Genomic DNA, 14,721 nt, shown 5'->3' on the forward strand with positions numbered 1-14,721 from the left:
CAACAAGGTACAAACACTACCCATTTTCAAGTGAGGATTGCTACCAAAAAGCTAGGAACAGAGCTTGATGTGCACTGCAAACAAATCTGGCTGCCACAGTGACTTGGGCAGCAAATGACAGCCGAGGTAAAACGCTGCTACTGGGCATTAGCTTCTCATGTCCTTCATGAAGGTATGGGAAGGTCTTCAGCCCACTCCCATTCTGTCACCAGCCAACACCATGCTGGCTGCACCAAGGGGAAAGGCTGCCTGATGCTGAGGACACTCCCACACAGTTCAATATATTCTTTGGCAGAAAACTGAGATTAAAGCAAGCTAAACTCGATTACTATTTGTGTAACTAGAGTATCCTGGTTACAAGGCTTGTAACCATAGCAATCATTTAAACAATGCTTGAAAGAAAAAAAAAAAATAAAAATCTGCTATTATTGAAATGCTGATCTTTGATTCAGCTCCTTGATCTTCTTATTGTCTCAAGTCTCAAAGGTGCTGTCTGCCTGCAAGTTTTATAGCTCAGCTTAAAGCCACCGAATGCCTCAGCTAGCATTTGTGCCTTGTGCTAATAGAATTATACTTCCTAAACATATGAATGTGAAAGGATCAGATTGTCACACGGGGATTCTGAGGTCTGTGAACATCACACAAGTAATCAGCTAGCAGGGATGTTTCTTACAAGGCTCAAGCAATTAAACCGAGCCTAATATTAATCACATTCCAAAGAAGCTATTACTAAGTCTGGAGCCAAATTCATTCAAAACCTTAGGGACTGAGAATAAAATAAGAAGATGGAAGTATTTGGAAACTCTATATTATTATTTAAGTTTTTTTGATTTTACAGCCAGATTACCTTCCATATCCAAAGCACCCATTCCACAGTCATGACTCTCATATTAGTAAGAGTCATGCAGGCATTACACAAAGAGCAGCATTGATTTGTTATTCTCTATCTGTATAACCAGGGAGATTTTTATTTTGAAAAGATCCTGCTGGAGCTTTTTGTTTTTTCTCCGAATGCCTGTTAAACGAGTATGTACCAGGAAAACGGGACACTGAAGCAGTAAGACAGATGTGATCTGCACTGGTGTTTTTCTCACAAGAAAAGAAGTGCAGAGCATGTTTAACAAAAGGGAATAGCTTCAGGGTTACGTTACATAATGCAGCCAGATGTAAACTCTTGAATACATAGCTCTCCAGGCAGGTCACTAGAAAAAGGAAACCTTTTTGTCCGTGGGGGGAAGGAACAAATATCTTCTTGAAGTGTAGCTTGATGGCTGCTCCTGAATGCCACCACAGCTGGCTTAGCCCACAAGATTTGCTCACATGAGCACTGCATCAGGCTGACGCTGGGTAAGTGAGCTGTGCCAGCAACTGTAATTTCTCTGCATAACCCACTGATGTTAGTTGGACATCACTGAATGAAAAGAGAATATTCAGCAAACCCAGTGACTAATACCTGTATTTAATGCAAAAAAACCCCCAAAAAAAACAAAAAAAACCCCACTGATGTATCGACTCAGTGACAACACAGCAGCTGGAGCTGGAACAGGAAATCAGGTTTTGCTTTATGTAGCCAGGTTTTAGTAGCATCAGAATGAGCAGAAGTTGTTTGAGAGAACTGTGTCAGAACAGAAGACAAACGGGAATATAGCTGTGTGAAACCTGGACATTTAATTTTAGGTACACACACCCACACACATATGCAGCCTGAATAGCTCCTTCCCCATCTTGGATACAATTAGGGATACCACCAGCAGGAACATGAGCCCAGGCCGGTTTCTGATCCAACTTGCCTGCGCCTCTCCTATTTAACTACATGCTGTATCACGTAACAGCTTGAAAAGTTAGGGTTTTTTTTTCAGTCTTTTTTTTTTTTTTTTCTTCTTCACATTCTCCAGTGATATTCAGTTTCTTTTAGCAACACAGTGATTACTATTCCAGATCTAACCTGAGGTTCTACAATTTAATGTTCAATACCATATGCCTCTCCAAACATTGTAAAGACTGCAGTAATTAATCTAGGGGCAGTCTCCCCTTCATTTAGTTCCCATATTGTTTTTTTAGTCAAGGTTAACCATGATCTAAGATCCCTGTAGGAAAACACCAACACGGAACCACTGCATTCATTTGCACTTTCTTGATTGTGGCCTATTTACATTACCATGTCATAAATAGATCTTTGTGCAGATATCCATAGCACTCTCCACCATTAACACAACACATATTATTAAACCTGAACGTTGTTCAGGTCAGCCACAGGACCCGCTTCCAAAATTAAACCTCAACAGCTTGGACTGGCTCTTTACAGAGCACTTCCAGCCTCCTCATCACACCTCATCTTGTCTGAGCTGCGGCACTCCTTCACCCATGGCAGTATTTGCTTTACTTTTTCTAAGTCTGGACTGCCTCCATCCTTCATGTCTCTGTGGTAAAATGTAAAGGCTGGAAAATCTTGCTGTAAGCATATGTAGAAAGCTCTGCTAGAACACATGACAATTAGTCAGACTGCTGAGAAGCTCACACGGGCAGCAGGGATGTGAGGCTTCCTCCCCTGCAACAGGGCTTCAGGGATGAAAAATTCACTTGTAACACAGCAAGCCTTTTTGCCAAGTACTGCTGTATTGTACTCACCCTCTCTGAATCCCTTCTGAGATGTCTCAGGCACCAGAGGTCACATATCCATGAAGAGGACTCAAAAGAACACACAGGATTCAGCACTCTGCCCTCTATTCATCCCTCCTGACAGCACACAGGCATTCTGGGGATACAGCTCCCAGACCACCCAAGGCTGCAGGAAGAGCATTTCAAATGCCAACAGGGTGAACAGACCTCCATTGTGCCAAGGGACATGTCACACACCACAGCTTCATTTCAAATGGCACTAAAATACTGTTTTCTTTTAATATTTGAGGTGAATAATTTTACATCTCTCTGTACAGGGCATGTTTAAGAAAGTCGTTGACAGAAGAGCAGGGAAAGAAGAACCCACACCATTAGCTGTCTGGTATTTATTACTTTTTTAATACAGAGAAGTCACAACAAAATATTCTCTAGCAACACACGCAAATGATATAACCAATTATTTTAATTTCATCAACATTCATTTGCTATGTACATATTCTTCCACCTGCAAAAGTGCAATCCAAGAATGTCTCAACAAGAAACCTTTATGAACAAGTGTATTTTTGAGGGGTTTTCTCACCAGTGGCCTTACAACAACATGTTTGTCCTCAGCTACCTGGTACAGCAAAATGAAGAGTACATGAAAACAAAACAAAACTGTGTTAGATGCCTCCCTTGTAGGAATATTCCCTATTTTCCGAACTAAATTCATTATGAATACACTGCTCACTACTGGACACATTAATGCAAATAGACTGTAGAATAGTCTATGGGCTACAGAACACTGTAGTTTTCATGACTGAGGCATTAGACCAGAACAAGAATTTCAGCCTGTTTACCTTGGTAGATGTCAAATGACATGTCAGCATGTAAAAGATGTCCATTTTGTTAGTTACGGTTATCAAAATTTACTTTAAAATGTACTAGTGATGGATGAATTCATTTACACATCCAAAATATTAAGTCTAGCTAAATGCAAGCCTCTCCTATGGAAAACATTGTTAACTACCGGAAAGAAAAGCATTTGCACATGCAACTCCTATTACTATCACAAGGAGTATCGTGCATTTCGGAAGAGTAGAATGTACCTCCACATCCAGAGGACTGTATTCTCATTTACAAAACATACTTCAGGCACAGTTTAATCTGACCACAGGCCAGACTAAAAAGAACACACAGCATCAGAAAAATCAAAGGTAGTGAAGAGTAAACTTCAGCCAAACAAGCAAAGCAAGCAGTTCCTTACCTAGACAAATCATTTCCCTTTTGACACGTTTAACATCTCACTGATTCTTTCCAATGGTCATCATGATAGATAGCAAACCAAGTGCTGTCCAGTTCAACCTCTTAAGTAGCTATTAAGACTCAAAGAAGTTAGAAAGCCCTTGTGCTTATGCAATGCCCAGCCAAGAGGGTAGGCCTAATTGCTTGATTAGAATCTGATGCATCTAACAAAATCTTACATTTTGCAGTAACCCACAATCAGATTTCTGTATTAGCAAGAAGCAGAGAAAGCGTTCTCTACAAACTGGGACTAATTGCTTTGGAGGAAAAGTTCAGAGAATCTTTTCTGTTGCTCAGCTAGTTTCCATCAAGGACCATTTTTGCTGCTCTACATCCAGCTGAGAGTTATACTTTGCAAGAAAACAGGCATTTCCACTAGTGGCAGCAAAGACTCACTTAATAGTAGAATTAAAAGAAAAAGATGAAGATGAAAATTGTTTTCTTTGATATATTTGTATTTAGCTTCTCACTGTTAAGAATTTAAATAGTTGTTTCCATTCCTGCTTTCTCATTCTGCCACATTCTTGGTTTTGACTTGAATATACTGTACAACCTTACATACGCTTGTGTTTTTAAAAAGTATCCAAATTCCCTTTTTTCCCACTTCTGCTCTTATCAAGATTGTCATACATACGTATCTGGAGAGGCATCTAAATACTTAAAGAATAAAATTATAAATTAAGCTACTCTAAGGAAAGTAAATGAACAAGTATTTAGAAGATCTCCAGATCCCAGCTCTGCCCTACTGCATGCATTGCACGGTGACACCTCTCCTCACCAAATGTTTGAAAAAAATGGGTGCAGAGTGCTACTATTTTGTTATCCATCTAGTGCATGTGGGGATTAATACCCCAGGCTTGAGGCTCAAAAAAATCCAGATCAAACACAACACTCACATACGTATCTTTTTAATTTTTCTCATTACAGGAGTTTTGCCTTTTCTGTGTGATTTTAGACTGCTGGAGCTGGCCAGTACTTGTGCTTTAATCTGATTCTCACAGCAATGCCATATAAGGCGACTCCAAACCACCCTAAGTCCATCAGGTTTTGGGAACACACCATTGAAGCTGAAGGGCCCAAGTTGTTAATTTAAACTATAACTTGTTTCTTTTCTACAAGGGAAGCCTGTAATGCAAAGCTAATAACATTTTATCTGCTAGCTACCTTCTTCCAGCCCAGGTATGCCTGGGCCAGATCCTGCTCCCGTGGGCAACAATTACAGTGCTGGTACCACTGCAAATGGAGTAGCTGTAAGTTGGGTTTGTGGCAACCACACCAGAATGGTGTTACAAGTCTCTCACAATTTTTCCCACAATTTGTCTTAAAAAGGAAACAGGATTTCCCAAAACTTTTAAAACACACTCCTAGGGAACAACTGCACAAAAGCCCAAGGATGTGCTCCAGATACAAACATGTGGACAAGAAATGAAGACGGGGTGAAGGGAGTGCCAGAGATGTAAGACAGCACGGCCTGCTAACATCGCTGTTCTGCCTCACCAGTGTAACTGCACGAGACAGCCCAGCCCTATCCAGATGTGAAAATCATTAGGTTGAGTTGACTTGCTTCTAAGGATATTACCACTCAACTTAGGAGTAAGTGATCTTTGCCAACATAAGCCCTCTGTGCAGCTTGAGTACTATCTGAAGTGCCTAATACTAAAAAGCTAATTCTGCAAGGAAGACAGCCAGGAATAAAACTGTGAACCTTGTGGGTTTTTATGCACAAAGAAAAAGGGATATTCACTTCAAGTTTTATGTGCCCATTAATTTCTTAAATTAGCAGAAAGCAGTTAGTTCTCTGCCCAGAGTATGCATTGCTTTTTTGGCTTCTGACTTTTTTGTTTTCTTTCCCAGGATGTGCAGAGTATCAGGGTCATTTTCAAGATCGTGATTTCTACAGATACACTAAGACAGTAAATTGAGGAAAACCAAAAAACCTCTGAAGAAACAGAACATAATCCTATCTCATGAAGAGAATCAAAACCCACATCCCTTGAGTGACCAACCATCCCATAAATACACTGTGAACAAGGAAAGCCCTTGCAAACATTTCTGCTGGCTTGAGTAGCCAAGTAAAGTATCAGTGACCTATTAAAACTTATATTAAGCCTATTTAAAAACTTTTATTTATGGAAGGAAAAAGTGGGGAGTGAAAAACAAAATCTTCAGATTCTATAGGGCCAACCCCTATAACACAAATTCACTGCCTAATGCACAGATTACTATATACAGCAGAGAGGCATAGAGAAAGTAAATACACTAAGCCTGCTTTCTAAAAAGTCTGATTTTTTGGACCCTGATCTTACTTAACTTTTGAAATACAAAGGTGCAGCAATTCATTGACTTAAAAACCAATGCCATGTGTTATATTAGGTGCCCCTCAGCTTTTACAGGTCTGACAGCCCAGATCCCACTATGTGGTCCTCTTTCTGAATCAGTCACACCAGTCAGCAATAGGAAGCAAAGCCCCAGTCCCAGCAGACACATACAAACATCCTCATTCAGTTCAGCCTGTTCCTCCCACTTATCTTGAGGTCCTAAAATAACTGTGAAGAAATACCTTTAAATAAAGCATTTTAAGATATTCTGCTTGTTTTGGTATAAACAAATGACCCAACTGGTAACATTACAACACTGGTGGAAGCAGGCCCTACTGTGTGTCAGTGTGGGTGACACACATCAAACATACATGGCAGGAAGACACTATGCTAAAAATATTTCAAGATTACTTTTTCTGGCATAGATTTACATTCACTTGTCACAATATCTCAGTTTTCCCCCATCTTGAGAAACCTGAATGAAAGCCCACAAAAATGACCAGAAGTCTGGGATACGTATGCTCCTGCCCCCGCTGAGATGCAAGAGACTTGATGAATTTAACACTGATGGGACAACTTCTTTCCAAGGATTTCCCACACTTCCACCATGCTAGAGGGACAACAACCCTACACAATTACCCACCTTCCATCTGGACATATTTCTGCATCCTGTATGTCTCCCCACACCCTTCTATCAACTGTATTACAATAATACAAAAAAACAACCAAATAATTATAGCTGAACATTTTATCCCCACACTTGGGATATACTCAAAGGCCATTAAAATTGGCTTGCCTCCAACCTTGACAGAGATCTCATCAGGAGGATTCTAATTTAACAACATGTATATATACATATTCATATGTACACAGACAAAGAAGCTGCTCTTTCAGTTAGAAAAGAAAGTAATTCCATCACAGAATGAATTCTATAAAAAGATATGTAATAAAGTTGAAATACCCATAAAATAGCTATTACTAAAGCAAAGCTTTCGTCAATAAGCCTCCAAAACTTTAAATGAAGAAAATGGCTTCACGAAGTGGTAGTCTAGATTTCCACAGTGAGGACACTGCTGGACGTTGCTGTATTCGGAGAAATACTGCATGCCAATCCGTACATCTATTACTGGCTTCCCACAGTGCTTACAGTTCAGTCGAGCCTTAAAAAAAAAAAAAAAAGAAAAAGAAAAAAGAAAAAAAAAGAAAAAAGAAAAAAAAAAAAGGAAAGAAAGAAAAAACAAGAAAAACATTTTTGAAATAACCAGATTCATTTCCATTCCTCACCTCAGCAAGAAACACACTGCCCTGGCCTCTGGTAGTTAACAGCTTCAGTCAGGAAACCTGCAGCCATGGTGCCTGCCAGTAAGGACATTTTTCACCCAGAGCAGTAAATTACAGGCATGCAGATTTTTGTTTTCACATGAAATAACATCTATAGCCCATGGAGTTCAAATATCATCCACTGTGACTGACTGGTGGTTCAGAATCTCAAAGCTCATATATGCATAGAGCTGTTTTGTGTTGGTTCACCTCAGAACAAATTGAAGTCCTTGACATACGAAGTGCTGTCTCAATAAATCACAAAAGCAGCCTTTAAGTGAGGAGAGAAACTTCACATGCATGCCACGCAATCCTTATCCGAGAGCTCACACTGTGTGTCTGTTTAGGTTTACATTTGATCCCTCCAAGAGATGTATCAGCACTTTAATCTTTTGGTTTAACAATCTAATATTTTTGACTTAACAAACATATAACTCAATTTACTTTATCAGTGTGGCACAGTATTGTATCATTTTAAATATCTACTTAAACAGTTATAATACAAACCAGGTTACATAAACTACAGGCCACTTAAAGCACAGAAACTATTTTACAAAACCCAACTGAGGCAGGACCAACATTAACTCAGTAGATAGGAGAAACAATTAAAGATGAAGGGAAAGGGCTGGCAGAGCTATTCATGATCAGTACTAAGAGCAACAAAAAAAGACTTCAGGAGACATCTCGCTGAGAAAATAAGCCCATTTCCTGTACAGAAAGCTCAGCAGGCAATACAATAACACTCAGGAGAAATGAAGGAGACTTAAGATCACAAAGAAGGTTAAGAGTAAAAACGACAAATGAGCAGTGAGGGCCTGATACATACCACAGCTTAACCCCACAGACTAATATGCCAGAGAGAGCTTCAGTTTTTCATTGAAAAGAACATATGATTTTCTGTATCACCTTTGATTTAATGCATTTTCTTGGGAGGAGAGGAGGAAGAAATTATTAAAGTACTACTGCTGTTGAGACATGGCTCAAAAAGAAAGAAAACATGAAGCCCTCAGATATCTGCCCTCCTTGAAAAGCAGAAATACTAAGAAATACAGTCTAGTAGGGAATGGAATTAGAGTATCTTCTTTTCAATGACTGTGCTTTTTCCTCTTGCTGCAGTTCAGCCCATCAGCCAGCTGCTAGCAAACTGACAGTGGCTGTAGTTCATTATCCTACAAGCACATTCATGAGTACAATTAAATATTTTGAAATACGGTATGAAATTATTCAAAACAGACATCGGTGAGGCAATTCAGAGTTAAATTATGCACCATATTTAAATGTCATTCCTCTGTATGCCCAGAATCATCTGTAACAATCAAATTGAAACAATAATACATATTACCCAGCAATCACACACACTGAAGCTAATGGTTTTACATTCAGTTCTATTACTTACCATGTACTGTCACACTGTCCATTAATCATACAATTAAGATTCAGTATAATGAGACCTTAATTCTTGCCTTGCACATTCAATAGAATCAATTCAGATTTAAATTTCCTCTATTTTATTGAGCTAGCAAGTCAGCATCAATGTTTTATAACTGAAAGTCCCTATTTTAAAATAGCTAAAATCTCAAGCACAAAAACTGAGGTAATGTCTTAAGTTACAATCAATATGTATATAACTGATATATTACATCAATATTATCAGTCATTTTTTCCAGTTCCAGGAATTCCACCTGCCTTCTGAGCATTGGTAGAAATGTTAAATTTAATATTAAATTGAGTTTCACATACTGGCAAAACCATATTGCAGATGTCCCCTGTACTGCCACAACTTTAAGGCCAGGGACAGTCTTCCTTTTGAGCTTCCCTTGGAAACAAACTGCTGGAACTCAGCAGTAGTAAGAAACAAAGAGACCACAAAGCTTTGTGGAAAGCATCCACAACACCATGAAGTGGTAGAATGCAAACATCTTGGCAAGCACCTGCTCTAAGTCAGTGACAAGTCCTGCATGTTTAAAGGCAATGGCTGGTTCCTGATGAGCCAGAAGGGACCAGCAAGCCATACCCATGAAAATAGCACTCAGTGCTATTTTGGTGGCTCCCTACTGTGTATCATCCCTACCTCCACAATAAAACTGCTGAGTTTCCACTCCTCAGAAAGGAAGACCTCTTGGATGCTGTTGGTCCTGCTGCTTCAGGGATGTTTCTACTTTGGAGTAACCTGAAGTCTTGACTCCTTCCAAAAGCATAAATTAAGTGAGCATTTAATGAAAATTAAGCTTCTTCAGGCTGTGGCAGGATACTGTTAGCACAGTCAGTTGCATAAAAGATTAAGGAGAGATGGGTTTCTCTATGCATAAAGACTCCTTAGACCTTCCGATTTTCTTGGCTTTTTTACTACATTTGTCTTAGGATAGAACATACCTCAATCAACTAGAACCTTGAATACACAGATCACCTGCTAAACAATGTTCAAGTACTACTAGAATTGTATATGATAACAAAGATACTTCCTAGTGATCATCCGAAGTATCGGCTTTAATTGTGAATGCATTTTATGGGGATTTATTTAAAAAACAAAACAAAACAAAAAAACCAAAAACACAACAACAAATCAAGCATTGACCACTGACCATTACATTAGCTTTTGTCTAGCTATTGGCCTTTGTACTCCATAAGTTAAGATCAAGGGACAGGGGCTCAGTCAGCTTTCTTGTACTGCACTCATAGGCTGCAAAAGAAGGGTGAAGGAAGGGATGGGAGAAGAGAAACACAAACCTTTATTATCATTAGTGGAATTTCACCTTAGGAGTCTTACGTACGATACTGACCTGACAACAGGGAGATGCTGCCAGAATATCATAGGTATACATAGTTCCCAGTTGATGCCAGCTTCCATCCCATCGAGACTTGCACTTAATGCAGATAATTTTGTGAACCCCTTCTAAGCAGTCTACACAAACAGCATAGAGATGCATAAGCCTTCCTGTGGACAGGAAACATACTTCTTAAGGAGACTGTAACAGAAGATTAAAACAGACATTCCCCACAATGTGTTACTTGCCCTTTAGTGACACAAACCTTACCTTATTAAAATCTTATTTTTAAAAAGAGTGAAAAACAAGCAAAAAAAATGTTTCTCTATGGAAAATACACAAGACTTGACTGCAGATATTTTCCATAGATGTGAAACTCAGGAACAAGTCAACACTGCCCATTTCTGATCCCCTTATTCCTCTATTTGCTGTAGCCTTTAGCAAAATACTTTGTAAAAGTTGCTTAAACCACATGAGCAGATGCCAGGATATTAAGCTATATGATCAGCTGCAGTTTTTCCAACAATACTGTGCCTTAGCTGCATCCCCACCTGACAGAGAAAGTGCAGAAACGTTGAAGCTTTTTAGCAAGCTGGGTACAGACTCATTTAACAGCCTGTCAAAATCTTCCAGCAAGCAGAGAACTGAGGAACTAATATTCCCCGTGGAAAAAAGCAACAACCAGATCAGCAACTTTCTTTTCTTTACATTTTCCTGACAATTCATTGATAGTAACCGTATTTAGAAACATGATATGTTACACAGATTTTATCGTGGCATACAAACCTAGTCTATTAAGCTCTACCATGAACTTAAGCACTGTACACACAATGACTTCCAAAAACCCACTTATGCAGCCTCCCACTAAAATCAAGAGGTTCAGGTTTCAAAACAAAGTATCTTCTCTGCACAAATGTCACTGAACACAACAATGCAAAATCCAAGATGTGAGCTTCCCACAGAACAAAAAGCCTTATGCAAATTACAAAGATCTCAAATCTAGATAGGTCTGACTTGCAGGGACTGAATCAATCTGTAGTTTAGTGGACTTACTTAGGGCACTAATTCTGTAATATATCACAATTTGCTCAGCTATGCAAGAAAAAGTTACAAAGTAATGCAGTTACAAATCAAATACAATGCAAGACTGACTGCATACAGAAGGTCCTTTGTTGGATTGCAATTTGTGCTCATTAGCATCAAAGCACTGGACACATCACAGTTGGTAATTTAAAGAGCAGGCAACTTGTGTGCCTTTTCTACATAAGTGAAATAAAATATTAACAAGGTATGAATTGCTCATGCCAGATTCTTTAAAACTAATGGATTACTTTTGATTTGCTTTATTTTTAAACCAAATATTCTAGAAAGAATGAGAAGGAAAACCAGATTCTTCTTAAAATATAAATGCAGAAAAACATTTGTTGGTATGAAATAGTAAACTGACTTACTCCAGAGTGTTCAGCTCTAGAAAATGTGATGTGATGATACTGAAGTGCAAATAATAAGCTCTGTTCCTAAAGTGAACAACTCAGGATTGGAGACTTTCAAGTAACTCCATTCACTAAAGCTTTGTGTTGCAAAGTAGGACAAGTAGTTTTTATCATCTTAAGTTCTCCTTCTGCATATTAAAATGCTGCATTTCCCCAACACTTAATTTTCAGGATCCTACACAATCCTTCCTTTGCTATAGGAAATGAGGCTCTTGATATCTTAAACATGCCTGAAATAAAGAAGTGATTTTCTTTACTGAAGAGAAAATAACACCCTGGAACAGCATCTTGCAAGCATAATATCATTCCAAAGCTGAGAACAGCAGTTCCGATAATAAACCATTTTACCCAAGATAACGAGTTAAAATTTTTAACAATTAGTGACAGCATTTTGTCTGAACACGCTTTTCAGGTGTACCATCAGATGGGTAAGGAACACTTAATTTAAAAAAGCAAAACAACATTTGGCAGAATTTCTTTCCTAGTGGCCAACAAGTTTGCAAGTGACAAATTCCACTGTTACTAAACCAGCTATTAGCACTGGTATGAGCACAAGCACACTGTGCATGCCTCCTCACAGCAGCCAACAGTTCTCTCACAGAGGTATATTCTATTTACCTTGGAGATTTTTCAGCTTCTGCATTTCCCTATAACTTTTTCCCCTTAAAGTACATCAGGTAAGACAGAAATGATAATGCTAGCATGAATACAGGTCAGTGACTTAGCACACAGTGATTTGAATAAAGAAAACAATACAAAGTTTGCTGAACAAAGGAACATTATTATATAACAGATATTACGACCATGAATGAGATAATAACAAATTTAACCAAAGGAGAGTAAGCACTAAAATACCTCTTGCTAATGCATTCCCATTGCACTTTTCAAAACAGAACTTTATGTATTTGAGCACTAAACTAGGACTAGTTTCTCTGACTCGTGTTAGCCACACTGGTCGCCAGCAGACGGCAGAACAGATGTGTTTTGCCCTTCTCACTCAGTTTGAGACATACTTTTTGGGAAGAGCTGAAGCTCATCCCAGTCCACATTTGTTTGTTTCTCTGGGAGGAGAAAAATAACATGTCTTGGCCCCAGCTCAGCATGGAGTTGGGACATGGTCAGGGTGCTGGCCAAACAGGCGGGAATTTGGAACTAAGTCTAAATCCCTCACGACTCCAACACCACTTCTTCCCAGAATAATAAAAGCTTACTTTCACTATGTACAACCTTTCCAGGCCACAGAAATCATCCTCGCCAGGCCTGCACTAACACAGGCCAGACTACAGTCCTTGCCATGCAAAAAAATACCATCTCCAATAAAACGAAACTGATATTCTCAAGTCTGAAAGCAGATGAGAGGCCTGGCTGGCAGGAGAAATATGACTTTCATCCATGTAGTAGTACAGCACGCTGAAATGTAAAAGGTTGTTTAAAAGGTTAATGTATGTCTTGGAGGAAAACTCATAACATATAAATCAGTATATACACACTGCAACAGGGTGGCTGAAAAATCCTCCTATAGCCTACCTAGAAACCCGGTAAGGTATCTCCTGGTTGTACACAAACCACAAGGAATGGATCTTTCTACACAGTATTTGTTTTTCACAGTTTCTGCCAAGAATTTCAACCTGACCCACACTGTAATTCGAACATGCCTCCAAGCCTTAGAGTACAACTCAAAAATGCTGAATCAAAATGAAAATCTAAAACAGGGAGTGGGGTATGGAAAGCAGTCCCACCACCAAATGAAACCTAGCATGATGGACAGACAACCTGTACCTTGAAGGTGACAGGGAACATCATATTCAATTTCATCATGTCTCGATGGGCTAAGAAATAGGGTTCCATCCACCAGCGGAAACTGTTCAAACACTGGCAACGCCCTGTGGCACAGTGCACAGTTCACAACGTTCCTGTGGCTGGCACTAAGAGCAGCAAGAATAAACTTTCGCAGGTCCTCCCCTTGGCCCACCTGGGCATCATCTTCCATTCGCACATGAAAAGTATTCAATTTATGTCTGGGTATGTGAGTGAGAAGCTCGGATAGATCAAGCCTTCTCAAAAACTGCACAGGGGCATCGAAGTGTCCCGACCGATGTGCTTGCAAACCAGCTGCCCCATAATCAAAGTGCGCATTCCTGAACATTCCCCCTCCAGCCATGTTCTTCTTGTGTGGCTCCAGGTGTATGGCATTCTTCAGAAACTCTCCTAAGTATCGTGATGAGCGGGGGCCACTGAAGTGGGTGGGGGCAAGGATCGAGTAGCCAGTTGGTGGGGACTGCCCAGGAGAGACACAGGGGGAGCGAACGGCATAGCTGCCACCAATAACACTCTTCTCTTGGGAGTTCTGCCTGTCCATTGAATGCCTTCGCTGGATGTCATGACTTAAACCCTTCTGTGGCTTGTTGGCTGGCCTGCCCTTTTTGGCCTCTTCTGCTGATTCCACCACAGACCTCCCTGTGCTCTTCTCCAACACTGATTTCTTTTTCTTGTCATCCTGCATTCGTTTCACCTGGTACCAGTCAGTGTCCTTCTTTAAATGACCCTGCCCACACCGACAGGAGCAGAAGCGAAAAGCGAGGTCGTATCCCTTCTTTGTCCACATGTTCTGACGACACTGCTTCTCATTCCAGCTCCTAGCTCTGCCAATGCAATTGAACTGGACAAGAATGCTGCTTTCCCACTCGTAGAAGCACTGAAGGTGCATCCAGGTGCTGTAAGGGCAGTGCTCATTGTTGCATATAACCTTCTGGTAGTCATCCTTCTCAAGGTCCACTGGCCTTCCAAAGCTACAGATCAATGGAGTAGCGCAAGGGGCTTCTGTGGAACAAAAGCAGACACATTAATAAGGTAGGCTGCTTGTGGCCTGTTCATCATACTGCTAGTTTAAATGCTGTGCCAAATACAAATGTGAGTTCTCAC

The 14,721-nt window shown here is 39.9% G+C and overlaps 1 protein-coding gene across 1 annotated transcript in view; it reads right to left on the minus strand.

Annotated features, from left to right (window-relative positions):
* Positions 1–2,990: 2,990 nt before the first annotated feature.
* The window catches only part of HECA (hdc homolog, cell cycle regulator), a 29,507-nt gene continuing 17,776 nt past the window's right edge, over positions 2,991–14,721 (minus strand). The window contains 3 exon segments of the mRNA XM_015858410.2: positions 2,991–7,381; positions 10,322–10,476; positions 13,579–14,619. Coding sequence (XP_015713896.1) covers positions 7,217–7,381; positions 10,322–10,476; positions 13,579–14,619 — 1,361 coding nt within the window. The 3' untranslated portion in view covers positions 2,991–7,216.

The sequence above is a fragment of the Coturnix japonica genome, chromosome 3 (assembly GCF_001577835.2).
Source record: "Coturnix japonica isolate 7356 chromosome 3, Coturnix japonica 2.1, whole genome shotgun sequence".
Classification (NCBI taxonomy): Eukaryota; Metazoa; Chordata; class Aves; order Galliformes; family Phasianidae; genus Coturnix; species Coturnix japonica.